Here is a 27,300-nt window from a genome sequence, read left to right as displayed (position 1 = left end):
AAAAATTACAACCCTGCTCGTAAGAGCTTACAATCTAAGGTGGGGGTGACACAAAGTACAGGGACTTATTTACAATGATGGTCCGGCCATCTTGAGGGGATGAGGGATAGATAAAGTTTGCATGAGCTCGTCACCAGCCAGTATTTGTAGTGCTTTTGGGTGCTGTGGAGTTTGGTGGAGAATTATGTTTGGAGAAATAATGAATGGGCTGTAAGAATATAAAAGGACTTTAATTAGGGAATGCCTAAAACTGTGTAAGTTGTGGTTCATCCTAATTTCTATGGGTAGAGCATTCCAAAGAATAGGTGCAGCTCGGGAGAAGTCTGAGTAGATCAGACCCTGAGTTGTCAGAAATGGATGCACCATGGTACCAGATCGTAGACACCGATCAGATTTTTCTCCCCAGGAGTTTGTGATTACGAGCCTGAAAGAGCTGGGATACATCACATTGATGTGTGGCGATGGGACCAACGACGTGGGGGCATTAAAGCATGCCAACGTGGGTGAGTAAAGTGCTGGAGATGAGGATGTGAAGACTCACGTGAATGCTGGGAAAATGGTATCTAAATGTGATTGTGGGGATCGTCCAAGCAGTTGTACTTCTACAACTGAGGGCTCACATACATATTACATGGTCGGACTGTCCCTCCAAAACGTCAGTTTCGACAGAAACACCAGTGGAAATGGGGCCTTCAGATCCACTACCCCAGAAATGACTTTCACCTAGAGACCCCCCATCTCCTTCCTCATCATGCCGTCACCCCAGGATTACACCCACCACTTCAGGATTCACAGCAAAACCTCCTCTTGCCATTTTCTTACCTTCACCTTCACACAGTGGTGGTCATTAGGTGGCCGTAGTGGCCTGTAGTAGAAGAAACCTGGCTTGGATTGCCAGGGTGCCCAGGCTGACACATCAGGACTTGACATTCGTCGCCTTTATTCTCTCAGGGGTAGCGCTACTCGCCAACGCTCCTGAACGCCTGCCTGAGAAGAAGAGGAAGCCGCGAGAGGCGGTGACCGACGGCAGACCTTCCGGACCTTCATTCTCCAGCAACTCCATCAAGCCTACGTCCAGGGCAGCGAGGAACCGGATCATGTCCCAGCGAGAGGAGCAACAGGCGCAGCAGCGGGTGAGGTCCGGGATGGGGGCAGCGTCACCTGTTTGTTGCTTTATGGGGTATAAATAGATTGTTATAAGGGTGGGGGGGTGGACTGATGGCACCACTTCATTTCAACCACACTATCAGGTTTTCTCCTCTCGCTATAAGCGTTCCTGATCAGGTATAATCGGTGTTAGAACCTGCTAATAAATGTTCAGTTTTCCTGCAGCGCCTCCACAGGAAAAATGAGGTATTACATGGTAACCTAATGAATGGAGGTGATGGGTCCTCCAGTGGAGAGATGTTATGTAGTAGCCATTCTGTGGTGGCACTGATAGACCAGGGGCTCCCCCTTCTGCATTTCTGTGGACGCCTGTGGTCAGCGCATACATACATTACAATGTACGCCGCGTGCTCACCCGGCCATTCTGTAACCTCCATCTTGTCACATTGCGGCTTGTGTTCTGCTTATTTCCAGGAGAGGATCAGCCAGGTCCTGAAGGAGTTGGAGGAGGACCAGGTGCAGGTGGTGAAGCTCGGAGACGCCAGTATTGCTGCACCGTTCACCTCTAAGCTGTCGTCCATACAGTGCAGTGAGTGTATACCCTGTGTGTGGGCACATTTAACCCGGTAGGTGCCAGCTGTGTTATACAACTGGCACCTGCCTCCAATGCTTTACATCCAATAACGATATCAGTCTCTGATTTAAGTGTCACGATTCCAGGGGGGCACCAATTCCTTCACCTATCACCCCTTCCACCTCGAGACTCGATCGCAGGGTGCTGACGGGTTGCCACGGGTCCTACCAAAGCCAACTGTCACTGCCATCTCTGCCCTCCTATCATAAATTACACAATATACTGCAATACTAATGTACCGCAGAACATGGTACAAGCCATCAAACAACTCTCTTTTTTAAGACCGGAAGACTTGAATCTCCCCCTTTTCCCAGTACAAAAAAAAAATTTTTAAAAAAAGGAAACAAATATGTGGTATTGAAGAGGGTAAAGGGGATGGGTCAGTGATTGCCCCCAGGATCATGGCGGTTTGTTACCAGCCCCCTCCTGACTGTGATTACGGTCCGGACTATACGGTCAGATTAATCATTGCGTCCTGTTTTCTGCAGTCTGCCACGTTATCAAGCAAGGCCGCTGTACCCTGGTGACGACGCTGCAGATGTTTAAGATCCTGGCGCTGAACGCCCTTATCTTGGCCTACGGGCAGAGCGTCCTGTATCTGGAGGGGGTGAAGTTTAGCGACTTCCAGGCGACATTACAAGGGCTTCTCCTGGCCGGCTGCTTCCTCTTCATCTCCCGCTCCAAGGTGAGTTTTCTATCCACGACGTGGCGAGAGCTGGTGCTGTTCCCGTATTTTTACCTCTTGCCTCCTATTTTTCAGCCCCTGAAATACCTCTCCAAGGAGCGTCCTCTGCCCAACATCTTCAACCTGTACACCATCCTGACCGTGCTCCTCCAGTTCTTCGTTCATTTCGGGAGCCTAATCTACTTATACCAAGGGGCGCTCGAAAGAACCGAATCCAGGTAAGGTGCCGACCTCAGTCAGCAATGACGCTTTAATCCCCTATAAGAAAACTCTCTGCGTCCTAAAGGAAGACTGCATTTTTGATAAGTCCTTTTTTGCCCAATGGTAGCCCAAGGTAGGGCTCTTAAAGAGGAGCTGTCACCGGGTCAGAAGTGGCCAGTTTATGCTCTTATTTTATTCCCGCTGTTCCCCAGAGTATTCTAGATTTTGTTTTTTCTAAACCCGATATACATTTCCAGAGAAATATGCCTTTTACTGCTAGGGGGCGGGACTCACAATGCCACCTAAAACACGCCCCCGAGGATCTGTGAGCCACGCCTCCTTCTGAAGACTATAAAAATTAATACCAGATATTAAAGACTGTTATGCACACGCCCGGGCTAAGCGGCGTGTGCGTGTGATTGGTAGTGATTCCACTGGACCGTGCCGGAGAGTGAATGCCTGGAGGGGCGTGACTAAGTATTCACCCGATCCGACCAGGGTCGCACGACGGCATACGACGCCAGTGCACCAAGGAGGAACCGAGCAGAGGGACCAGGTGCTACTCCAGGACAGACCCCGGACACGGCTGTTGACCCACACAGGGGAATACAGGAACAGGCTGGTAGGCTGGCACACAGACTGGTGGGTATAGGCAGGCACGACTGGTATGCAGGCAGGCGGGTATGCAGGCAGGGGGGTAAAGACAAGCACAGCTAGAGTGCAGACAGGGAGGCACTAGCAGGTAGGAACACAGGCGGGATAGGACCCAGTACACACCGGGACTCAGGAACAATACAGGCAGAGGGTTACAGGCAAGCACAGCTAGAGTGCAGACAAGGCTGAGCAGGGAGGACAGGGCTCTGTTCACACGGAACAGACAGGAAGGGAAAGACAGAGCCAGATACTCACACAGTACTTGCAGAGACAACAAGCAGGAGTTAGGTACGAGTTCAGACTCTGCAGAAAAAGGAAGGGAACGGACATAGAGGCAAAACAGGTAAAGGACAGGAGAGAGTTCAGACTGGAACTGAGTGTACGGAGGAGACCGACACTGCAGAGGGATACAGGAGCGGGTCTGGGAATACGGCCCCCAGAGAGGCGGGACGAACAGGCAAGGAGCGTGTTCAGACAGGACAGACCAGACACAGGAGCGGGTCTAGGAAATCGGCCACTAGAAGGCAGAACGAACAGGCAAGGAGCGTGTTCAGACAGGACAGACCAGACACAGGAGCGGGTCTAGGAAAACGGCCACTAAAAGGCGGAACGAACAGGCAAGGAGCGTGTTCAGACAGGACAGACCAGACACAGGAGCGGGTCTAGGAAATCGGCCACTAGAAGGCGAGAGGAACAGGCTAGGAGCGAGTACAGACAGGTCAGACAAGATACAGGAACGGGTCTAGGTAATCGGCCCCTAGAAGGCAGGAGGAACAGGCTAGGAGCGTGTTCAGACAGGACAGACAAGAGAACACAGAAAGGACTCAGTTCAGACACGGGAGCTGATACCGCAAAGCAGGAGACATACAGGACTCAGTTCAGACACGGGAACTGATACAAAAAGCAGGAGACATACAGGACTCAGTTCAGACAGGCCTGGAAATACAGCCTCCAGGAAAGGCAGACAAGGAAACAAAGAACGGGACCTGGCACCTTCAGAGTGCAAGCACACACTGAAGGAAACACTATGCTCAGGCCGGGATAGAAGGGAGCTGCTGAGCTATATACCAAGTGACAGACAGCAATAGGCTGAGGACGCACAAGGGGAGTGACCCACAGCAGGTACAAAAGGCAGGAAGTGATCGGGCGCCGCCCTTAAGCAGCAGAAACAGACACAAACAGACAGCATGGAGGGAAGCCAGAGAGACATTCTGGACAGGAGATCAAGTGCGCCCTCTTGCACAGTGGGAGATGGACCACCATGCAAGGACGCCGCCAGGTATGTTACAGTACCTCCCCCCTTACGCCCCCTCTTCTTCAGACCTGCCAGAATCTTCCGCAGGGAATTCGAGGACCAGTCGTTCACTGGGTTGGAGGGGGACAGAGACTTGAGGGTAATCTCTGCTTCGAGGTACATCTTGTCAAGCTCACAGGAAAAAATAGACGGGTTATCAGGTACATAATGAGGAAAAGTCACTGTCTCTTTGTTATCTGGTGGTACCCCGGAGGATTCAGGAAACAACTGGAGGTCCTCCGCCGGGTCAGAAGAGTGCAGAGGCTCAGAGAAAACAACTGCTTCAGAGTACACTAGGTCGGACTCACTGGAGGAAGCAGGCGAGGTATCGGGTACCGAGTATAGGAAAGTCTCTGTCCATTCACCACCAGGTGGCACCCCGAAGGGTTCTGAACACAACTGGAGGTCCTCCGCCTGGTCGGAGGGGTGTAGAGACTCGGGAGTAACCTCTGCTTCGGAGTACACTAGGTTGGACTCACTGGACGAAGCGAGCGAGGTATCAGGTACAGGATATAGGAAAGTCTCTGTCCATTCACCACCAGGTGGCACCCCGAAGGATTCTGAACACAACTGGAGGTCCTCCGCCTGGTCGGAGGGGTGTAGAGACTCAGGAGTAACCTCTGCTTCGGAGTACACTAGGTTGGACTCACTGGACGAAGCGAGCGAGGTATCAGGTACAGAGTATAGGAGAGTCTCTGTCCTTTCGCTACCAGGTAGCACCCCGAAGGGTTCAGGAGACAACTGGAGATCCTCCGCCTGGTCGGAGGGGTGTAGAGACTCGGAGGTAACTACCACTTTGGGGTACCCATTGTCAGGCTCACAGGACGAAGCGGACAAAGTATTGAGTACCGGGTGTAGAGAAGTCTCTCTCCATTTGTCATCGAGTGGTATCCCGGAGGATTCAGGAGGCAACAGGGGATCCTCCGCCAGGTAGTAGAGGTGCACAGACTCAGAGGTAACCACAGCTTTGGAGCATCCTTGGACATGCACACCGGTTAAAGAGAGAGAAGCATCTGATGCCGGGTGCAGGAAGTTCTCCTGTGTGGAGTCTGGATGGGCAGAAGTCTCTTCGGGCAGGAGAACTGGTGCACTACCCACGCACACTACCCATTGGGGTTTCTCCGGGATACAGGGAGATGAAGCTTCAGTAGGGACTTCAAGGTTGGGGTCAGGAGGTCTCAGGGAGGACAGGCCCTGGCGTGACGGCTTGCCTCTAAGTCTAGCACGTCTGGACTGCCTCTTGAGGTTGAGAGAAGTATTCCGGAAAGCGTAGTCACCCTGAGAGGATTCTGGGTGGGCAGTAGTCTCATTGGGCTGGAGGACTATTGCGCTACCCACACACATTACCCATTGGGGCTGCTCCGGGATATTGGGAAGTGAAGCTTCAGCAGGAGCCTCCGGGTTAGGATCATCGAAGACCATTAGAAAGGCCACCAGGAAGGCCATTAGGTCCCGGAGGATCGGATCCTGTGTTTCATATAGGGGGTTGATCCATTCCAAGGCATCACCCGCCAGGTAAGACATCATAAAGGCCACTTTAGCCCAATCGGAAGGAAAATAAAGAGGGTAGGCCTTAAAGTGTAGCATGCATTGCTCCACAAATGCACGACACTGTCTTGGATCCCCATAGTAACGTGGCGGATCCGCAGGAACGAGAGCTGATAGATCCATCTGGACGGTGCGTAATTCGCCTGGAACTCAGCTAAGGGAAAAAAAATTTATTTATTTATTTTAATGCATATATTCGCTGGAAAACTTCTCAGAGGGCGAAGGCCGTGGGGCTCAACGGGAACCATGGCCTGAGCATGCTGTTATGCACACGCCCGGGCTAAGCGGCGTGTGCGTGTGATTGGTAGTGATTCCACTGGACCGTGCCGGAGAGTGAATGCCTGGAGGGGCGTGACTAAGTATTCACCCGATCCGACCAGGGTCGCACGACGGCATACGACGCCAGTGCACCAAGGAGGAACCGAGCAGAGGGACCAGGTGCTACTCCAGGACAGACCCCGGACACGGCTGTTGACCCACACAGGGGAATACAGGAACAGGCTGGTAGGCTGGCACACAGACTGGTGGGTATAGGCAGGCACGACTGGTATGCAGGCAGGCGGGTATGCAGGCAGGGGGGTAAAGACAAGCACAGCTAGAGTGCAGACAGGGAGGCACTAGCAGGTAGGAACACAGGCGGGATAGGACCCAGTACACACCGGGACTCAGGAACAATACAGGCAGAGGGTTACAGGCAAGCACAGCTAGAGTGCAGACAAGGCTGAGCAGGGAGGACAGGGCTCTGTTCACACGGAACAGACAGGAAGGGAAAGACAGAGCCAGATACTCACACAGTACTTGCAGAGACAACAAGCAGGAGTTAGGTACGAGTTCAGACTCTGCAGAAAAAGGAAGGGAACGGACATAGAGGCAAAACAGGTAAAGGACAGGAGAGAGTTCAGACTGGAACTGAGTGTACGGAGGAGACCGACACTGCAGAGGGATACAGGAGCGGGTCTGGGAATACGGCCCCCAGAGAGGCGGGACGAACAGGCAAGGAGCGTGTTCAGACAGGACAGACCAGACACAGGAGCGGGTCTAGGAAAACGGCCACTAAAAGGCGGAACGAACAGGCAAGGAGCGTGTTCAGACAGGACAGACCAGACACAGGAGCGGGTCTAGGAAATCGGCCACTAGAAGGCGAGAGGAACAGGCTAGGAGCGAGTACAGACAGGTCAGACAAGATACAGGAACGGGTCTAGGTAATCGGCCCCTAGAAGGCAGGAGGAACAGGCTAGGAGCGTGTTCAGACAGGACAGACAAGAGAACACAGAAAGGACTCAGTTCAGACACGGGAGCTGATACCGCAAAGCAGGAGACATACAGGACTCAGTTCAGACACGGGAACTGATACAAAAAGCAGGAGACATACAGGACTCAGTTCAGACAGGCCTGGAAATACAGCCTCCAGGAAAGGCAGACAAGGAAACAAAGAACGGGACCTGGCACCTTCAGAGTGCAAGCACACACTGAAGGAAACACTATGCTCAGGCCGGGATAGAAGGGAGCTGCTGAGCTATATACCAAGTGACAGACAGCAATAGGCTGAGGACGCACAAGGGGAGTGACCCACAGCAGGTACAAAAGGCAGGAAGTGATCGGGCGCCGCCCTTAAGCAGCAGAAACAGACACAAACAGACAGCATGGAGGGAAGCCAGAGAGACATTCTGGACAGGAGATCAAGTGCGCCCTCTTGCACAGTGGGAGATGGACCACCATGCAAGGACGCCGCCAGGTATGTTACAAAGACCCATATCTCAGGAACCGTATGGCGTATTTAAAAAAAAAAAGGACAGAGGTGACAGGTCCTCTTTAAAAAGGACCAAACCCTTTATCATAAATACTGACTTTATTTTTTATTTTATTATTTTTACCCTAATGTAAATGCCGCTGTTCTCCCTTATCCGGCATTGTTTTCCTTTTGTTCCTGAGATACGTAGAAAGTGTTACCTGTGGGATGATGATGGTGGTCATAGTTGTACGACAGGTGCTGCTTCTTTTTTTATCACAGCTCCACCCCAGTCCGCAGGTTGCAGGTGGTACTGCGGTTTAGCCACATTCACTTCAATAGAGCTGCCCAACTATACCAAACACAACTAGTGTTTCTGGATTATTTTGGACTTCATGTCCATATTTCAGGCCGAGCTTTTCTATGTAACTGTGTCCGATAATCTGGAATATTGAGCTGAGGTCCCGATGGCGAATTAGAGGGATATTTACCGCCTCGTGATGTGCGCCGCTATCATTTCTCTCCGGCAGGAAGGACGAGTTTGTGGACTTGTATAAGGAGTTTGAGCCGAGCCTGGTGAACAGCACGGTGTACATCATGTCCATGGCCATGCAGATGGCCACGTTCGCCATTAACTATAAGGTACGTGACTCTTTACGTTTACTATACCACCATCACAGGCCAGCCGATCTGAATATATATATATATATATATATATATATATATATATATATATATATATATATATATATATATATATATATATATATATATAAAAAATCAGCGCCGGGGGATTTAAAAAAAAAGATGGCGGCCGTTAGCGGCTCATCTGCGGGACGGAGCTGAGCGGCGATGCACGGCGCTCATCTCCCGGCCGGCAACAGCAGATGGAACCCGACCGCTGGACCCATCTGCGGGACGGAGATGCGCGGCGCGAGGCGCTCATCTCCCGGCCGGTATCAGCGGAAGGACCGCCGGCGCCACTCACCTCCATGCGGAAGGGAGGACCGGGGATCAGCGCTGCGGGTCGGGATACTTCTGCTGCGAGCGCCCGCGATGTCCCGGGTTCTCGCAGCGTAAGTAGCCGCACAGGCAGCGCCGCTCCCCGGTCCTCACCAAGACGATTCGATGATTGGTCGCGGTCTTCGGACCCGACCAATCACTGATCTTAGCGCAAAACTTAAACACCGCTGTGCTGATTGGTCGCCGACGCTGCCCGCGACCAATCACCGATTTGGGCGCCAAATTTAAATATCGGCCGCGACCAATCAACACAGCGGTGTTTAAATGTGGAGCCAAGATCGGTGATTGGTCGCAGCCGATATTTAAATTTGGCGCCCAAATCAGTGATTGGTCGCGGTCAGCGTCCGCGACCAATTAGCACAATAGTGTTTAACTTTGGCGCCAAGATCAGTCATTGGTCGCGGGCCAAGACAGCGACCAATCACCGATTTGTGCGGAAATTTTAAATAGCGTCCGCGACCAATTGGATGTCAGCGCCGCTGCCTGTGCGGATACTTTCGCTGCAAGAACCCGGGACATGAGCAGGCGCTCGCAGCAGAAGTATCCGGACTCGCAGCACCGCTCCCCGGTCCTCCCTTCACACCCTAGCCGCTGATGTCCCCACAGTATCCGCATGGTGTTACAAAGATCCGGACATTTGTGTTAAAAATCGCTGATTGGTCGCTGGCGCTGCCCCCGACCAATCACCTATTTGGGCGCCAAATTTAAATATCGGCCGCGACCAATCAGCACAGCGGTGTTTAAATGTGGAGCCAAGATCGGTGATTGGTCGCGGCCGATATTTAAATTTGGCGCCCAAATCGGTGATTGGTCGCGAGCAGCGCCAGCGACCAATCAGCGATTTTTAGCACAAATGTCCGGACCTTAGTAACACCATGCGGATACTGTGGGGACATCAGCGGCTAGGGTGTGAAGGGAGGACCGAGGAGCGGCGCTGCGGGTCGGGATACTTCTGCTCCGAGCGCCCGCTCATGTCCCGGGTTCTCGCAGCGGAAGTACCCGCACAGGCAGCGGCGCTCCCCGGTCCTCACTAATACGATTCCGCTCCCCGCTCCTCACCAATACGATTCGCTGATTGGTCGGGTGTGGAGAGCGCGACCAATCAGTGATCTTGGCGCTAAAGTTAAACACCGCTCTGCTGCCCGCAACCAATCACCGATTTGGGCGCCACATTTAAATAGCGGCCGCGACCAATCACCGATCTTGCCGCCACATTTAAACACTGCTGTGCTGATTGGACGCAGGACGCGTCCAATCAGCGAGATTGGCGCCAAATTTAAACAATGCTCTGCTGATTGGTTGCGGACTCCAGCCGCGACCAATCAACGAGATTGGCGCCAAATTTAAGCAACGCTCTGCTGATTGATCGCGGTCGCTGGCCGAGATCAATCAGCAGTATTGGCGCCAAATTTAAACCTCACTCTGCTGATTGGTCGCAACCACCGGCCGCGACCAATCTGCGTTTTTTGTGCCAAAATTAAACAACGCTCTGCTGATTGGTCGCGGCCGGCGACTGTGACCAATCGGCAGCATTGGGGCCAAATGTAAACCCCGCTCTGCTGATTGGTCGCGGTCGCCGGCCGCGACCCATCAGCATTATTGGTGCCAAATTTAAACACCGCTCTGCTGATTGTTCGCGGTTGTCGGCCGTGACCAATCAGCAGTATTGGCACCAAATGTAAACCTCACTCTGCTGATTGGTCGCAACCACCGGCCGCGACCAATCTGCGCTTTTTGTGCCAAATTTAAACACCGCTCTGCTGATTGGTCGCGGCCGGCGACCAATCAGCGATTTTGGCGCCAAATTTAAACCCCGCTCTGCATCGCTCTGCTGATCGGTCGCGGTCGGCGGCCGCGACCAGTCAGCAGTATTGCCGCCAAATTTAAACACCGCTCTGCTGATTGGTCGCGACTAATCAGCGATTTTGGTGCCAAATTTAAACACGCTCTCCAGTCCTCACTAACACGGTTCGCTGATTGGTCGCGGCCGCCGCCCGCGACCAATCATCGATATTGCCGCCAAATTTAAACACCGCTTTGCTGATTGGTCGCGGTTGCCGAACGCGACCAATCAGCGATTTTGGCCCCAAATTTAAACACAGCTCTGCTGATTACGCCCGGTCGGCCGCATACCTATTCTAGAATACCCAATGCATTAGAATCGGGCCACCATCTAGTATATATATATATATATTTATTAATTTTTTTTTAATTTATTTCTTTTTAAAAAGTCCAAACATTTGTGACAAAAATTATGTGTAACTCATATTGGAACAAATTATGCCAGCGAAAAATGGCAGACAAAGAGAAAAACATAAAATGACTTGAAAAAATAAATGAATTAAAAAAAATAATACTAATATTTTTTGTCTTGCATTTTTCCCAGGGCATAATTTGTTCCAAAATGAGTTACACATAATTTTTTTCACAAATTTTTGACCTTTTAAAAATTAAAATCCATTAGACGTGACACATGGAAATTTTTAATCACGCTAGGGGAAAAAAAAGTCTAGATCTTATACCCGACTACTGTACTGGAGTACAATTGCGATAAAAAATTTATCAACCTTTCGAAAAGTCACAGGTGATGATTTCAGCTAAAGCATCTGGATAATTAAAACTGCGCCTGTTAATGCCAGAAACAGAAAAAATTAACTTACGAAAGGCCACACGTTACAGACGTAAATAATAAAAAAAAATCAGACTTTGAATTTGTTGAGTCGGGGGCTTTGTGTCCTCTCCGGCTCTGGGGTTTCCTCTGTCTCTGCTGCTTCTTGGCAAATTTGAAAATGGAAATGCTGCCATCTGCTGGCACATAGTGGGAATACATACATAGTAAAACTATAGCAAGTCTGCAAGGTTTAGTGCTGCCACCATATTGCACGCAGGCGGTGTATACCACCGCACCCCAGGCATGCAGTTTTTATTTCTACTCCTAAAATCACTGAATAATCCCATTTCCATTGTTTTTTTTTTTTTTTTCTAGGGTCATCCATTCATGGAAAGCCTAAGGGAAAACAAGCCGCTGCTGTGGAGCATTGTGCTGTCGGGTATGGCCATCGTCGGCCTCCTGTCCGGGACATCGCCAGAGTTCAATGACCAGTTTGGGCTGGTGGACATCCCCATGGAGGTAATTCATCTTGGTTGCAGTCTCCTCATATCTGGCAAAGCCCAGTATTGATATATATACGGGGGTAGGGGGGAATGTGAATTAAAGAGAGTCTAACGGCACAAAATGACTGTGCAAACCGAGCACTGGTGCTTGGTGCACCCTTAGTATGACCAAGCTGTTCTGTGCCTCTCCTGTCTGAAGCCAGAGGAGGCAAAGAGAGATGGGGGAAACAAGTAGGCAGGAAAGTGCTATTAGTTGTGTGACCATGCCAACGGTGCACTAAGTTCTTGTGCTTGGTTTGGACAGTCCTGACTCCCTTAGAGGCTCGCCACTGCGTAGTGCTCTGTGCTGCACAGTGTATACTAGAGCTTGCCTACACAGAGGTGAACAGGATCATAGGAGTCTTACTATGCCTCCATACATGAGGTTGTACGGAGCCATAATACCGTCACGTGGGTGAGGGATAAAGTTGGTTTTCGGGTGTTAATCGGGTAACTTTAATAACAAACCTCCCTTTACACCTTAGCTGCGTGTCCACAAGGGACTGAAGTCCACAGAGACAGAAATTGTGGAATTTCGCTGCAGATTTCACCACATACATTGCAAAAAATGAAATCCACCGCATAAACTGACACGTCGCAGACTACAACGCCGCAGCGCTGCTTAACTTCCACTGCACATTTCCTCCACGGCTTGTACAATGCTGGTGCAGAAATATGCTGCAGATTTTGGTTTGCATTTCTTCAAACCTCCCACCGCCAGGGCTGGTTTTAGACAAAATGGGCCCTGGGCAAGTGCCCAGTCTGCCCCCCCCAACACCGGTCATTCCCACCACCAACCTTTCTACATGAACAGGTGTATTAATATTTAAGAAAACAAAGCTTCTCCATTTTATGGCAAAAATTGAATCTGTTCTTCCATGTGCTCAGCAATGCCTCGCAGCTGTCAAGTCCTCTGCTCGCTGTCATTGATCACATTGGATAAGTCCCTCCAGGTCACCTGCTTGACATGTTCTGTAGTTGTGCAAAATTGTTGTGGCTTTTGGATGCCAGTCCCAGCAAACTCGTAAGTGTTTGGGGCTGGAAGATTGTGAGGCCGACAAATTCATCATATTTTTCCCCAAAAAAGTGTCAAAAATTTCGACACAGATCCGGGGAATCGGGGCCTTCTTTTTCAGTTTCTGTCACTTTCCATAGAAATCTGGATTTTACCATAAAATTTCTTCTTTTTTGTTTTCTTTCAGTTCAAGTTGGTTATTGCCAAAGTCCTGTTTGTGGATTTCTGCTTGGCCTGGGTGGTGGACCGAATCCTTCAGTATTTTTTGGGAAACTGTAAACTCAAAGTGCCTTCATAAGCTCGGACAATAAAGACTTCTAACACTGCCCACCACGCGACTCCACCCAGAAGTCGTCAGCGTCCGGCCTTCATCTCCTAAGGCGCCCACCATCCCTCGGCCGGACGATCCGCGGAAACTGCATTCTGTGACCGGATGAAGACAACTCAACACTTGAAGACGTCACCACTTGCTCGGGACTTGACAAACTGATCCGATATTTTTTTTTCTTTCTTTTTTTTGTTTCTTACTGGAATTCGCTTTTGGAAAGCGCAAACTATTTGTTAAATAAAAAACGCATTGATGAATTTTATCAGGTTTTTCTCTTGGATCAGTCACGTGTGTTGTAGAATTTCCACCGATTATATTAAGTACTGAACTGTCAGTACGGTCAATTTATGGGAAAATGAACATGTCTAGTGCCACACATGGGGAGGCAGAAGGGTGGATCCCAAAACTATCGGCATCACTTCGTAGGGCTTTTAGAAATATAGGATTTCTCTACCTGCTGGTGGAAGAGCCTAAGGGGCCCGTAGGTGAACTGAGGCCATTCTGGTAGAGTCCTCTACAAACCGCTCCCAACTTGGCTAGTTATCACCCATCAATGGGATAGGTGTCAACTTGATGATCGTTGGTGGTCCAAACGATGGTAGTCGTCCCACAGACTCCAAGAACGGGTCTCTAAAATGCTCCATCATCTATGGGACTGCTGAAGATAGCCGAGCGATGGACTTTTGTGGCTACCGGATGTTGTCAAGATCGGTGGGGTCTCCACAATCGGACCTGAAACAATCAGCAATTCTGTAGATGAGTGATAACTTGCCAAGTTTGGGGAAAGTTCCGTAATCCAAACCCCATGTAACTTAAAGGGTCACTCCGAACAATAATGATATATTGAGTAATGCCCAGTGCAGGGTAGAGTATGACACCAAAATGGAAGTCCTGTGTAACATTCCTCCCCGTCAGACCATAAACTAGGCATAACGCTGTCGGCTTTCTCCATTGTATTTCTGTTGCGCTAATGGGATTTTCTGCTGGATTAAAAGTTTAAAGAGAAAAAGGATTAAAGGGACTGTAATAAAGGGTTATAAAAAAAGAGGACAGACTGCGTAATGTGCTAAGACTGGACCAACTCAGGTGATGGAGGAATAGCTACTGCTGTGTTTGTACACAGATGGGAAATGCAGGAAAGGGGATGTATCGTCCTCTCTGCAGGATCGCACTGCTCCCCTGCCTTTCAACCAAGGAGCAGGGCGCTCCTGAAGATTGACAGAATGGTCACACCGTCAGTCCAAGCCGCGAGCTCTCCGATGCTTTGTCTCTGCAGCATTGATGCAGTCCAGGGGCAACTTGTAGGCTCGAAAGCAAAAAGTTTGTAAGCGCTGCTTTCCTGGTCTATGAGAACGACCACTGCCGATAGACTGCAGAGTTGGCTGGTAACCTAGAGCACTTTGTAATTTTACACATTTAATAAAATGAGACAAACTCTCTAATGTGGAGAGTTTAAACTCTGCACTACTGGTCTTTTTTTTTCCCTTTTTAATGACCAGCTCAACCATGGGGGTTGGTTTGGCCCATAGCGGTTCCCTTTACTATATTCATGATGATAACTAGACATGAGCTTGTGAAGTGAATGCAGAATATATAATAAAGATTTTTTTAGAAATAAAGGATTGAAGTAATTTTCAAAGTTTTTAAAGTATTAACTGTCTTCATAATTGTGTTAAGCACTGCTCACAGGTGAACAGTCATGGGTGCATAAAACAAGCCTGACTTCTACAGTTAGATTATAGAAATGGAAAAACAATTGGTTATCTGTGTTCTTTTTGTTTCTTCTTTCTTTTGTATTTGAGGCACCTTTATGTTTCTGTACATGTTATTCACGAGAGAAAGATGTTCTAGGGGTATGTTCTCACACACGTCAGATACGCTGTGGATTCTTCTAGCAGAAAATCTGTGTTTTCCAGAACCAGAATAGAAGAGATGGTACTAAATCTCATCCAGGTGCTGGATAGAATTCAACAGCATAAATTTAAGTGACTTTCTGGATTTGACAACTGAAGTATGTCAACTTGTACTTTGGATATTCACTATGAATTTCACCCATTGCAAAATATTTTGGATCTTACAGCTGCAGATTTGTTGTGGAAATTCCATACGAAAATAAATGGGTGGTTCAATTTTTTTTGTTTCCCCAGAAGCAGCGCCACTCTTGTTGATGGTTGTTTCTAGTATTGCAGCTATGGTAGTGATAAGGGTTAAGCTATGGACAAGACAGACATTTTTCTTTCTAATCCTGAAAAGTACTTTAGGTTATGTTCACTTGGCGTTGTTTTTTTTCAGATGGTTGTTTTGGGGGTCTTTTAGTGGATCCTCACCAAATCCTCCTCAAAAACTTTTGGAAAATTCTTCAAATTAATTTCTATGAGATTTCTGTTTGCTGTTCATATGAGGGTTTTTTTTGCTTTTTTTTTCCTCCTTTTCCAGTAGAGGTTTTGAAAAACCCTGGTAGAAAAAACTAAGTGCATGTCAATTCTTTGTAAATGATCCTGAAGGATTCCTCTCCAGAATAGGTACTGTCCAATCAAAATGCTGCAAAGAACACTTCAGGGGGAAAAAAATTAAAAAAAACTCTTCCAAAACTGTTCAAAACTTCAAGTCCTCTTCAAGAAAGAAAAATTCCCTAAAACAGGAATGTTTTCTGAAATGATTTCTGCTTTAAAATTATTAGTGTGAATATAGCCTTAGATCAGACCTGGGCAAACTGCGGACTGTGGGCAACATCCGGCTCTCAGGCTGTTCCATTCCGGCCTGTGGACGGAGACAGCCAAAGGGCTGAAATAGTGGCCCACGGGCTGCACCATCCCCGCGCCCTCTGTCACCGATATCCGCACCCTCGGGATACAGACAGCAGTGAATACATTGGTGGAGGACCATCTTCCACCAGTCTGTGTGTGTGACAGCAGACGCGATGATGTAATTTCATCGCATTTGCCGTGTGGAGAGTCAGTGCACTGGAGACAGGAGTAGAGTGCCGGGGAAATGGGAGCGAGATGAGTATGTGGTGTTTGTTTTTTTTCATGTGTATGGGATATTTGTATGTATATAGGGAGCTATGTGAGGGCTCTTACTCTATATAGGAGGCTATGTGGGGCTCATACTGTATATAGGAGGCTATGTGGGGCTCTTACTGTATAAAGGGGGTCTATGTGGTGCTCATACTGCACATAGTAGGCTATGTGGGGCTCATACTATATATAGGGGCTATGTGAGGGCTCATACTGCATATAGGAGGCTATGTGGGGTTCATACTGTATATAGGAGGCTATGTGGGGTTCATACTGTATATAGGAGGCTATGTGGGGTTCATACTATATAGGAGGCTATGTGGGGCTCATACTGCATATAGGAGGCTATGTGGGGTTCATACTATATAGGAGGCTATGTGGGGCTCATACTGTATATAGGAGGCTATGTGGGGTTCATACTGTATATAGGAGGCTATGTAGGGCTCATGCTGCATATAGGAGGCTATGTGGGGCTCATGCTGTATATAGGAGGCTATGTGGGGTTCATACTATATAGGAGGCTATGTGGGGCTCATACTGTATATAGGAGGCTATGTGGGGTTCATACTGTATATAGGAGGCTATGTAGGGCTCATGCTGCATATAGGAGGCTATGTGGGGCTCATGCTGTATATAGGAGGATATGTGGGGCTCATACTGAATAAAAGGGGTCTATGTGGTGCTCATACTGCACATAGTAGGCTATGTGGGGCTCATACTATATATAGGGAACTATGTGGGGGCTCACATATATAGGGAGGCTATGCGGGGCTCATACTATATACAGGGGGCTATGTGAGGGCTCATACTGTATATAGAAGACTATATGAGGGCTTGTACTGTATATAGAAGACTATATGAGGGCTCATACTGTATATGGAAGGATGTGTGGGGCTCATGCTGTATATAGAGGGTTGTGTAGGGCTCATGCTATATATAGAGGGTTGTGTGGGGCTCATGCTCTATATAGGAGGATGTCAGCATACTTAATTCTCAATATTAAGTGATCAATTAATATAAAATAATTATAATTAATGTATTAATATTGAGCAGAATTGATTTCAGCCTATTGGTTCTGCCCTCTACAACAGTCACTGTCTCTCATGTGGCCCCTCTGGAAAATGAATTGCCCACCCTTGCTTTAGACTGTACTTATTCTTTCACAAAAGACAGGTAGAAAAGCATGGTCTTGACGCCCTCTTGGCACACGAGTAAAAAAAACGGCTTATGGAGTACATGCATTTGTCCAGGAACTGTCCCAATTCTCATCTCCTGTAAATTGCTATGCACTTTTTTTTTTAAGTGTGTAGTTCTTTTTTTTTATTAACATTCTGCCAGCACTATAGATGTTGGAACATCCCCCCAACTCCCCAGCTTGTATTGCACCTGCCATTGTGAAATGACTTTTCTGCTCTGAGCTGTAAGCCCACCTGTGTCATGGCTATATCCAGTTAAACAGGTTATCAGGATTGGAGAGACAAAGCCGTGCCCTCACTTCTGTGCTAGAGACTGATTACAATTAACAGGCAGTGGCAGCAAAGTAAGCACCAAGTAGCCAGCACTCGGGAGGCACTTTTGAGTGATTTGACAAAATAAATTTTTTAATTGATTTCCATTTTGCCTTTATCATCTGCAGAAATTTCCCTTTAGCCCAGAAAATCTCTTTAATGATACAGCTATTCTGACGTGGATTTTTTTCTATGTAAGTACACCTGCATCATCAGATTGAAAACATCTATTTAATAATGCATACTAATTGCATTGCAAAATCTGATGACAGATCTATTGAAAATAAAAAAAAAGAGATCTATTCCTCTTCCAACACATTTTCTACACAATTTTAAGGTTAGAAAAAAAAAATTGGGGATCTAATTCTGGCAATAAATTTATGTATTAAAGAAAAATCAGATAAAACTACAGGTACAAATATATTATCAGTAAATGATGAAATTAGGAAAAACATGATGCTCCAGGTGAGGCTCGAACTCACAACCTCGGCATTGCTCACCAGTTACTGTCGTATAAGTACCGCGCGCTAACCGATTGCGCCACTGGAGCAGCTGATTCTTCTCTTAAAATTGGGTCTTTTCCTAAATATATCTACCTGTAAAATCTGATAAATTTGTAAATTTTAACGCCCGCTAATTATAGGGAACATCTCATCTTCATTAGGTTGCAAATAGCAAAAAAAAACTGTAATATCAGATGTGAGTCATTCTGTACAATACAATAGAGGGGTTACCTAAAATTGCCCCCTCTTACTCCAGTTATTACCGCTGATTGAAAAAAAATATTATTTTACTTTCCGACAAAATTAAGGATAAGAAAAATCAGTCGCCCAACGTGGGGCTCAAACCCACGACCCTGAGATTAAGAGTCTCATGCTCTACCGACTGAGCTAGCCGGGCTACTGTCACTTTAAGAATTCAGTCCTATTAATAAATTGTATATTGTGACAGACCTGGTGTAATGGCCGCTGTTCTCCTGAATCCGACGTTATTTTTCTTTTGTTCCTGCACCTCTCCATTCCTGAGATATGGCCCCTTTTTACATGTATATAAACAGTCTTTTTTTTTTTTTTTAGCAAAGGGGTGTGGTCAATAAAATGACTACTATAGAGAAGAGTGGAGGACCACACCCACTTGGCTGAAATTGCTAGATTTTTTTTTTAACAGAAGAGAGGGCCATATCTCGGGAACCGAGAGGCGCAGGAAAAAAAGAAAAACATCTCCGGATTCAGAAGAATGGCGGCAATCACAGCTTTACACCACTAAAGTAAAGTGGGACACTACGGAAACTATAATAGGGCACCCTACAATTCTTAATAAGGGAACGCAAAAAACTTTCAAATGGGACACTGTTTAATACGTGAATGTGCGGCAACCTTTATATAATATTTCGAGTATTCTAGAATTGCCAAAAGGGACCCTCCAAAATTACTAAATTAGGCTAAAATCCCAATTGAATTGCTGTAATCATGGAAAAGTAATATTCAGCCACAAACACGTAGCACACAGTGAATATTCACACCATATAATACGAGCACCATATTTTTTTTAGTGTTTATTGCTAATAACACAAAACAACAAAAAAAAGAGTAAGCGCCCAACGTGGGGCTCGAACCCACGACCCTGAGATTAAGAGTCTCATGCTCTACCGACTGAGCTAGCCAGGCTACTGTCGCTTTAAGTGTTAAGTTTTTCACCTGCCGCTTCTTAGGCTATGTGCCCACGATGCAGAAATGAAGCAGAAAATTTCTGCAGCATTTCTGCATCTCCCTGGCAGAAAAAAACGCATGCAGATTGTACATGCGTTTTTCCTGCAGAATACATGCGGATCCACATGCGGATTCACATGCGTTTCCGCATGCAGATTGACAAGCGCTTTCCAGGCGATTTTAGCATCACTTGGAAAGTGCTTGACAACTAGGTCACACTGTATAAATCCATGCAGACAGAAAACAGCATGGATTTATACAGTGTGAACCGTAAAAATTAAAACAAATAAAGCTATACTCACCCCCGAGGCCCCGGCGTGGCTGCAGCGCTGCTTCCTGGCTGGTTCCCGGCTGCCGGCATATCGCGAGACAGAGCGGTGAAGGGCCTGCGGTCACATGACTGTGACGTCACCGCAGGTCCTCAAGGGATGCCGGCATGCAGAGAGAAGACGCCGGACAGGTGAGTATAAACTTTATTTGTTATTTTATTCTTTTTTTACAGGTACAATGGTACCCAGGTCTGGATGAGAGTCTCCTCTCCTCCAGAACTGGGTACCATCCGCACATAGAGACGCATAGAAGCCGCTTGCACAAATGTACAGTCGCGGTTTCTATGCGTTTCAATGCAAGTCAATGGCGGGAGTTCCGCTGCGCTTCCGCAAAATTAAATGACATGCTGCGGATTTTTGTACGCAGCATAAACGCTGTGGAAAAATCCGCAGCATGTGCATAGAACATGCGGAATCCCCTTGGGGACCATGGGGTGCGGATATACATGCGTTTCACAAGCGTTTACAATGTGGAAATTCCGCAGCATAAACGCTTGAAAAACGCTACGTGGGCACACAGCCTCGCTCTCCTTTTTCTCTGTGTACAAAGATTATTTTGCAGGAAGTGAGGCAAAAGAACCGACAACGTTTTATCATTTACAAGGGGCAATTTATAATCTTACTTTGTCCAAAATTCCAACAGCAAACAAGCGGCCCCCTCTGAGCTGCAGCTCTTGGCAATTCAATTGTCACTACGCAGTGGACGGCTCCTGAGCTGAAAACTTCCGAGTGTTGGACCACCACCAATCTGACACTGATGACTTTTCCAAGGATAGGTCAACAATGTCACAAAGGCTGGACAATCCCTTTAACCCCTTCACGACATCCACCATCGGCACAAGTCGGAAGCGGGTGTATGGAGCAGGCTCACGGGATGAGCCTACCCCATATCCGGCAGGTGATGGCTGTGTGCTACAGCCAGTACCTGCCGCTAAAAATCGGGAGCGGAGCTCCACCTTCGATTGTTGACTTCAGGGGCGGACACTGACTGCTTGCGGCCCCTGTGCAAGAAATGTGTATGGGTCCCCCTCCTTTTATTGCGACAAAGCTACAGATATATATATATAGTGGCAAAAAATCCCAAAAACATATTGCCTGAGGGCACACATGTCCGTGAAGTCGGTCGTGTGAAACTACAAGCAAAGAACTCCAAGAAACATGAGAAGTACAGAGGACACGGAGTTTTTCAAATTGAGTAAAAAAGATTTTATAAAGACTTTATTAGCAAATAGAAATCAACAACACATATCAAACAGACATGGGCAGAAGAAAATGGAGAGTAGCCGCAAAGGCGCAACCAAAGCCAGGGGGGGGTATCATATATCACATGGTGTAGAAGCTAACAGAACCATCCAGCTTGGGTTTCATATGGGACTAAAATATTTAGCATGGCCTATTAGTAGGTAAACAGTATATATCAGCCATGATAAAAATGTAATGGAAAAACCTGTGGCCAGAGTTACTGTCAGCAAGGAGACCATCCAATGTTATGTATAAAAAATGACATCGCTTACCCTGTATAAATACGGCGCCAAAGATATCTTGTAAGTATGTACCACTTCCCAACGCGCGTTTCACGTGGAGTATAGACGACTTTATCAAGGGAAGGTAGGGAAATGTGGTGAAAGGACCTTAAAATACCCAAGTGGGCGGTCACGTGGTGCATCACGTGACCGGAGCCCTGCCAATGACATAATATGTGTGGCGCATGCGCACGGAGCAGAACAGGTCCCGCAACAGCAGCACGGCGGCTATATCCGGGAGCGCGCAGCGGTGGCTGCGCGGTCACGGATAGGAAGACGCCGAGCGCCGAGGCCAGGGACGTGACTGCGCCGGGCGCACGCGCTCAGAATGCCAAGGAGGTAAGTACATACATTTGATGGGGATATCAATACAAAAAGGAAAAGACAAAACAAATGAATAAGACATAGAGTAATTAATCACTGGAGTTAGATGAGACAGGCATGTGATCAGAGGAGATGAGCTGTTGAATATAAATGATGAGTTGAGGCATGTCTCTAGGAAAAGAGAGGGCCAACCTGGGCAAATATAAACAAAAGACAACACCACACAGAATAAAATATAGTAAAAATTGCTGCAAACACAACACCACGGAGTCTCAAATGAGACACCGAAATTAGAAGCTATCAATTATAATAGAGGAAGAGAGCGCACGTGACTAATCACAAAAATGGGGCAAAGCTAAGGGTCTCACTTAATCCCTTGGGGGCCATCGTGTCCAATGTAACAATCCACTTCGTTTCACGTTGGGCCAAGATGCGTTTGAAATTACCACCCCTTGTCCCAAGGTGAACAACGTCAAAGCCACGAATAGAGACTGATGAAGGGTTACAATCATGGAACTGACGAAAATGGCGGGGAAGAGTTTTTAACTCAGAGGGGTCCGTCACTGACCTGGCCGCGGCAATGTCCCTTACGTGTTCCCGAACTCTGACTCTGAGTTCCCTAGATGTGAGGCCAACATAAATAAATGGACAATCACAAGTGGCATAATAGATGACATTAGTGGAACTGCAGGAGATACGGTGTGGAATTTGATACCGTTTATCTCCTGCTGCAGAGTCAAAAGTTCGGGTACGCAAGACATTAGCGCAAGCCAGGCAATGGCCACAAGGAAAACAACCCAACGTAGGTTGGAATGAAGAGAGGAAGGTCTTATTGGTAGGGACATAGTGGCTCTTAACAATTAAATCGCTAAGGTTTCTACCTCTACTGGGTGTCATAGATGGAAAGTCTCCAATGGTCCCCACTAGAGAGGGTTCTGTAATGAGTATGGGCCAATGTAAGTTGGGAGCGAGGTGTTGCCTTAGCTCTGTTATACCCCTTTTTAATTGAGCGTTTGCTGTAGCCACGTTAAAGAAACCTCGTCCTGAGAGTCATGGCCTGATCTTCAAAACACTGGGAGGAGGAACAGATCCGCCTAACCCTCAGGAACTGTCCAACCGGGACGGCCCTGATAGTTGCGGGGTTATGTGCAGAGGAGGCATGAATCAGCGAGTTCACGGCTGTTGACTTCCTAAAGACGTCAGTCCTGATGGAGAAGTCACTGTCAACCTCCAGGCTGACGCCAAGGAAGTCAATTTATAGTCAATAAATATATAATAATAATAATCTTTATTTTTATATAGCGCTAACATATTCCGCAGCACTTTACATACATTATTATATATACCCGCACACATATATATATGTGTATATAGACCTTACATAGTCTATATACTAAGGGACTATGCTATACATAATAAGGCTACATTCCTGCATCTGTGTGCAGTGTCGGTGTGCTGCCCGCTTTTACAGACTCATTGAGCATGTCCTATTCTAATCCTCAAAATCGGATCAGAACAGGACATTCTCTGACCCTCTTAGATCTCATTCTCAGATCCAGGATTTTCATGGATGTGTGAATGAATCCATAAAACTCTACAGTCCTTGTGCTGTCCAATAAAAAAATATGACAGCACACGGACATTTCACACAAATGTGAGAATGCAGCCTAAGGGATTTTACAGATAACATCATCACTCCAAGTCACACAGTGCAGATACAGAATAATATTTACATCCAGGCACTTACCGCTGACGTCTCATCTGATCAGAGACTGTTTCTGCTGCTTCTTCTCCATCTGGTCAGACCTTCATGTCGACATCTCCCAGTCACGACTCGTCTTGTCACGATGATCTCCAGCCTAGAAAATAACAAGGTCACACATATTGTATACATACATGCATCTCTCCCACACTTTGGAGGTGGGAGAAGATGTTATCAGGTACCGAGCATCCTCTGCCACATCCCAATTCATTACAAGTCCCTGACAGCGTCTTCTCCCACCTTTCAATTCATTATAAAGTGTCCTATGCATCTTACTCCCATCATTGCTCTCCTCCCATCTTTGTTCTTCCACACCACACCTCAGTGTCCTCTCCTCCACCCTCATCATTGTTTCCCCACACCACCTCCATCATTGCTGTCCCACACCACCTCCATAATTGCTTGCTGTCCCACACCACCTCCATCATTGCTTGCTGGCCCACACCACCTCCATCATTGCTGTCCCACACCCCCCATCATTGCTGTCCCACACACCCCCATCATTGCTGTCCCACACCCTCATCATTGCTGTCCCACACCCCCATTATTGCTGTCCCACACACCCCCATCATTGCTGTCCCACACCACCCCCATCATTGCTGTCCCACACCACCTCCATCATTGCTTGCTGTCCCACACCACCTCCATCATTGCTTGCTGTCCCACACCCCCCCATCATTGCTGTCCCACACCCTCATCATTGCTGTCCCACACCCCCATTATTGCTGTCCCACACCCCCCATCACTGCTGTCCCACACCACCCCCATCATTGCTGTCCCACACCACCTCCATCATTGCGGTCCCACACCACCCCCATCATTGCTGTCTCACACCACCCCCATAATTGCTGTCCCACACCACCGCCATCATTGCTGTCCCACACCACCTCCATCATTGCTGTCGCACACCACCCTCATCATTGCTGTCCCACACGACCCTCATCATTACTGACCCACACCACGCCCCATCATTGCTGTTCCACACCACCCTCATCATTGCTGACCCACACCACACCCCATCATTGCTGACCCACACCACCCCCAATCATTGCTGTCCCACACCACCCCCCATCATTGCTGTCCCACACCACCCCCATCATTGCTGTCTCACACCACCCCCATCATTGCTGTCCCACACCACCCTCATCATTGCTGACCCACACCACCCCCATAATTGCTGTCCCACACCACCTCCATCATTGCTGTCCCACACCACCTCCATCATTGCTGTCGCATACCACCCTCATCATTACTGACCCACACCACCCCCAATCATTGCTGTCCCACACCACCCCCCATCATTGCTGTCCCATGCCACTCCCATCATTGCTCTCCCCCATCACCCTCATCATTGCTTTCCCATCATTTCTCTCTCCCTATCACCCTCATCATTTCTCTCCCCCCATCATTTCTCTCCCCCCATCACCATCATCATTGTTCTCCCCATCATTGCTCTCCCACCATCACCCTCATAATTTCTCTCCCCCCATCACCCTCATCATTGCTCTCCCCATCATCCTCATCATTACTGTCCGCCATCATCCTCATCATTGTTCTCCCCCATCATCCTCATCATTGCTCTCCCCCTCATCATTCTCAATATCGCTGTTCCCCATCACCCTCATCATTGCTCTCCCCCATCATCCTCATTATTACTGTCCTCCATCATTGCTATCCCCCCATCACTCTCATTATTGCTCTCCCCCCATCATCCTCATCATTGCTGTCCCCCATCACCCTCATCATTGCTCTCCCCCCATCATTCTCATCATTACTGTCCCCCATCATTGCTATCCCCCCATCAACCTCATCATTGCTCTCCCCCATCATCCTCATCATTGCTGTCACCGGCAGTATGTCCGCCCCTGGTTAACCTGTCAAACTCTGACAACGGCATTTAACACCCGCCGGCATGGGGCGCATCATTCCATGCGCCCATTGGTGTTCACGTGACGTGATCGCGGGTCGCTGATGGGTTGCTTAAACAACAGGGGGTCAGTTGAAGACCCCTCGCTTGTCATTACGGGGCTCCTTTGAAACCCTGCCTGTGGCCAGGCTTCAAAAGAGACCGGGATTTTTGCTATATGCAGCGAGGCTATGGCATCGCTGTATATAGCACAATTGAACAGACAATCAAAACTTCAAGTCCCCTAAGGGGACTAGTAAGAACAGTGAAAAGTTAAAAAAAGTTTTAAAAAATATGAAGAAAATAAAAAAAACATAAAAGTTCAAATCACCCCTCCTTTTGCCCATTAAAAATAAAGATAATAAAAAATACAGATGTGGTATCGCCACGTTCAGAAGAGTCTAACCTTTCAAAATGTAAAAATAATTAACCCGATCGGTAAACACCGTAAACGAAAAATTCAAGAACGCAAAAATTGAATTTTTTGGGTCACTGCAATTCCACAAAAAATGCTGTAACAAGCGATCAAAACGTCACATCTATCCCAAGATGGTGTAAATAAAAACGTCGTCTCGCCCCGCAATATACAGCCCCATCGACCGAGAAATAAAACATTACGGATCTGGGAAAATGGCGACACAAAAATTTTTTGGGGGCGGGGGGGGGGGGGGAATTTCAGATTTTTCTTTTACAACTAAAATAATAAAAGATAACTGGACATGTTTAGTATCGCTGCAATTGTACTGATGAGCAGAATCATATTGCATGGTCATTGTTATCACAAAATGTACACCGTAAAAACAGTTCCCCAAAAAAATGTCAGAATTGTGGGGTTTTTTTTTTCACAATTTCTCCCCACTTGGAATTTTTTCCCGTTTTCCAGTACATTATGTGGTAAAATGAATGGTTTCATTCAAAAGTGCAACTCGTCCCGCGAAAAACAAGCCCTCAAATGTCTATGAGGACTAAAAAATAAAAAAGTTATGGCTCTGGGAAGAAGGGGAGGAAAAAACGAAGACACAAAAATGGAAATTGGCCCTGTCATGATGGGGTTAATGGTCTCATCTAAGAGACTCTCCATTCATGGGAAACAAGTTATTATTCCTTATACTTCTCATTATTTGTGCCTTTTTTATTACGTTTTTCTGGATCGCACCAAATTTAACATTCATTTGCACTAATTTTCTTCTACTTCACAAAGTTTGCACCGTTCCCTTTTCCTAGTTTTAAGAAAAAAAGAAATAAAAGAATCAAACATAGTTTGACATTGCAATGTCCATAAAAGTCCAATCTATCAAAATATAAAATTAACTAACACCTACGGGGCCCATTTTTTTTACCACTTGAATTAAAGGAAGAAGTAAATAAAAAACGATGCAAATTTGGTATCGATATAATTGTATTGACATGGAGAAAGGTTTGATTTTTTGACCGCTATTTTTCCATGATGATCACTTCTGGCCAGACTTCTCCATATAGTAAATGGATGTAGCTGGTTTCACTGGTCGCTGCCAGTTCTGAGTTGATGGCACTGCTGGACATCTTCTGATTTCAAAGGGAAGTAAGCTTGTGTGTCTTTCATCTGCTGCACAAGTTTCTTTTGCGTCTATGGTCCTGAACGTTGCCCATTTCTTAGTGCTTCTTTAAAAGAGCTTTAAGCTTACATATTTGAGTCTGCTTTGAACTCTTTTCCTGGGAGAGACCCTGCTGATGACCACATTGAACTTTCATTCCACCTCTCATCTAACTCGCTCTTTGACAACCTACAAACTGGCTTCCATCCCCACCACTCCGCTGAAACTGCCCTGACCAAAATTACTAATGACTTACCGCCAAACCTAACAGACAATT

The 27,300-nt window shown here is 47.3% G+C and overlaps 1 protein-coding gene and 3 non-coding genes across 4 annotated transcripts in view; 1 reads left to right on the top strand and 3 right to left on the bottom strand.

Annotated features, from left to right (window-relative positions):
• Nucleotides 1-13,633, top strand: part of ATP13A1 (ATPase 13A1) — a 46,383-nt gene extending 32,750 nt beyond the window's left edge. The window contains exons 19-26 of the mRNA XM_073654132.1: nt 407-503; nt 952-1,133; nt 1,582-1,696; nt 2,230-2,426; nt 2,502-2,644; nt 8,383-8,494; nt 11,862-12,005; nt 13,231-13,633. Coding sequence (XP_073510233.1) covers nt 407-503; nt 952-1,133; nt 1,582-1,696; nt 2,230-2,426; nt 2,502-2,644; nt 8,383-8,494; nt 11,862-12,005; nt 13,231-13,341 — 1,101 coding nt within the window. The 3' untranslated portion in view covers nt 13,342-13,633. The remainder of the gene's footprint in view (nt 1-406; nt 504-951; nt 1,134-1,581; nt 1,697-2,229; nt 2,427-2,501; nt 2,645-8,382; nt 8,495-11,861; nt 12,006-13,230) is intronic.
• Nucleotides 13,634-18,353: 4,720 nt separating this feature from the next.
• On the bottom strand, nt 18,354-18,446 carry TRNAI-UAU (transfer RNA isoleucine (anticodon UAU)). Its single transcript is given in 2 exon segments — nt 18,354-18,389; nt 18,409-18,446. It is a non-coding gene; the product is annotated as a tRNA-Ile (tRNA).
• A 277-nt stretch (nt 18,447-18,723) lies between these two features.
• TRNAK-CUU (transfer RNA lysine (anticodon CUU)) lies at nt 18,724-18,796 on the bottom strand. Its single transcript has one exon. It is a non-coding gene; the product is annotated as a tRNA-Lys (tRNA).
• A 694-nt stretch (nt 18,797-19,490) lies between these two features.
• Nucleotides 19,491-19,563, bottom strand: TRNAK-CUU (transfer RNA lysine (anticodon CUU)). Its single transcript has one exon. It is a non-coding gene; the product is annotated as a tRNA-Lys (tRNA).
• Between the last annotated feature and the right edge of the window lie 7,737 nt (nt 19,564-27,300).

Source organism: Phyllobates terribilis, unplaced genomic scaffold, assembly GCF_046119375.1.
Source record: "Phyllobates terribilis strain yellow unplaced genomic scaffold, ASM4611937v1 Scaffold_11__3_contigs__length_659146591, whole genome shotgun sequence".
Taxonomy (NCBI): domain Eukaryota; kingdom Metazoa; phylum Chordata; class Amphibia; order Anura; family Dendrobatidae; genus Phyllobates; species Phyllobates terribilis.
Note: the sequence above shows the minus strand (reverse complement) of the source record. Positions and strands in the feature narration are given on the sequence as shown.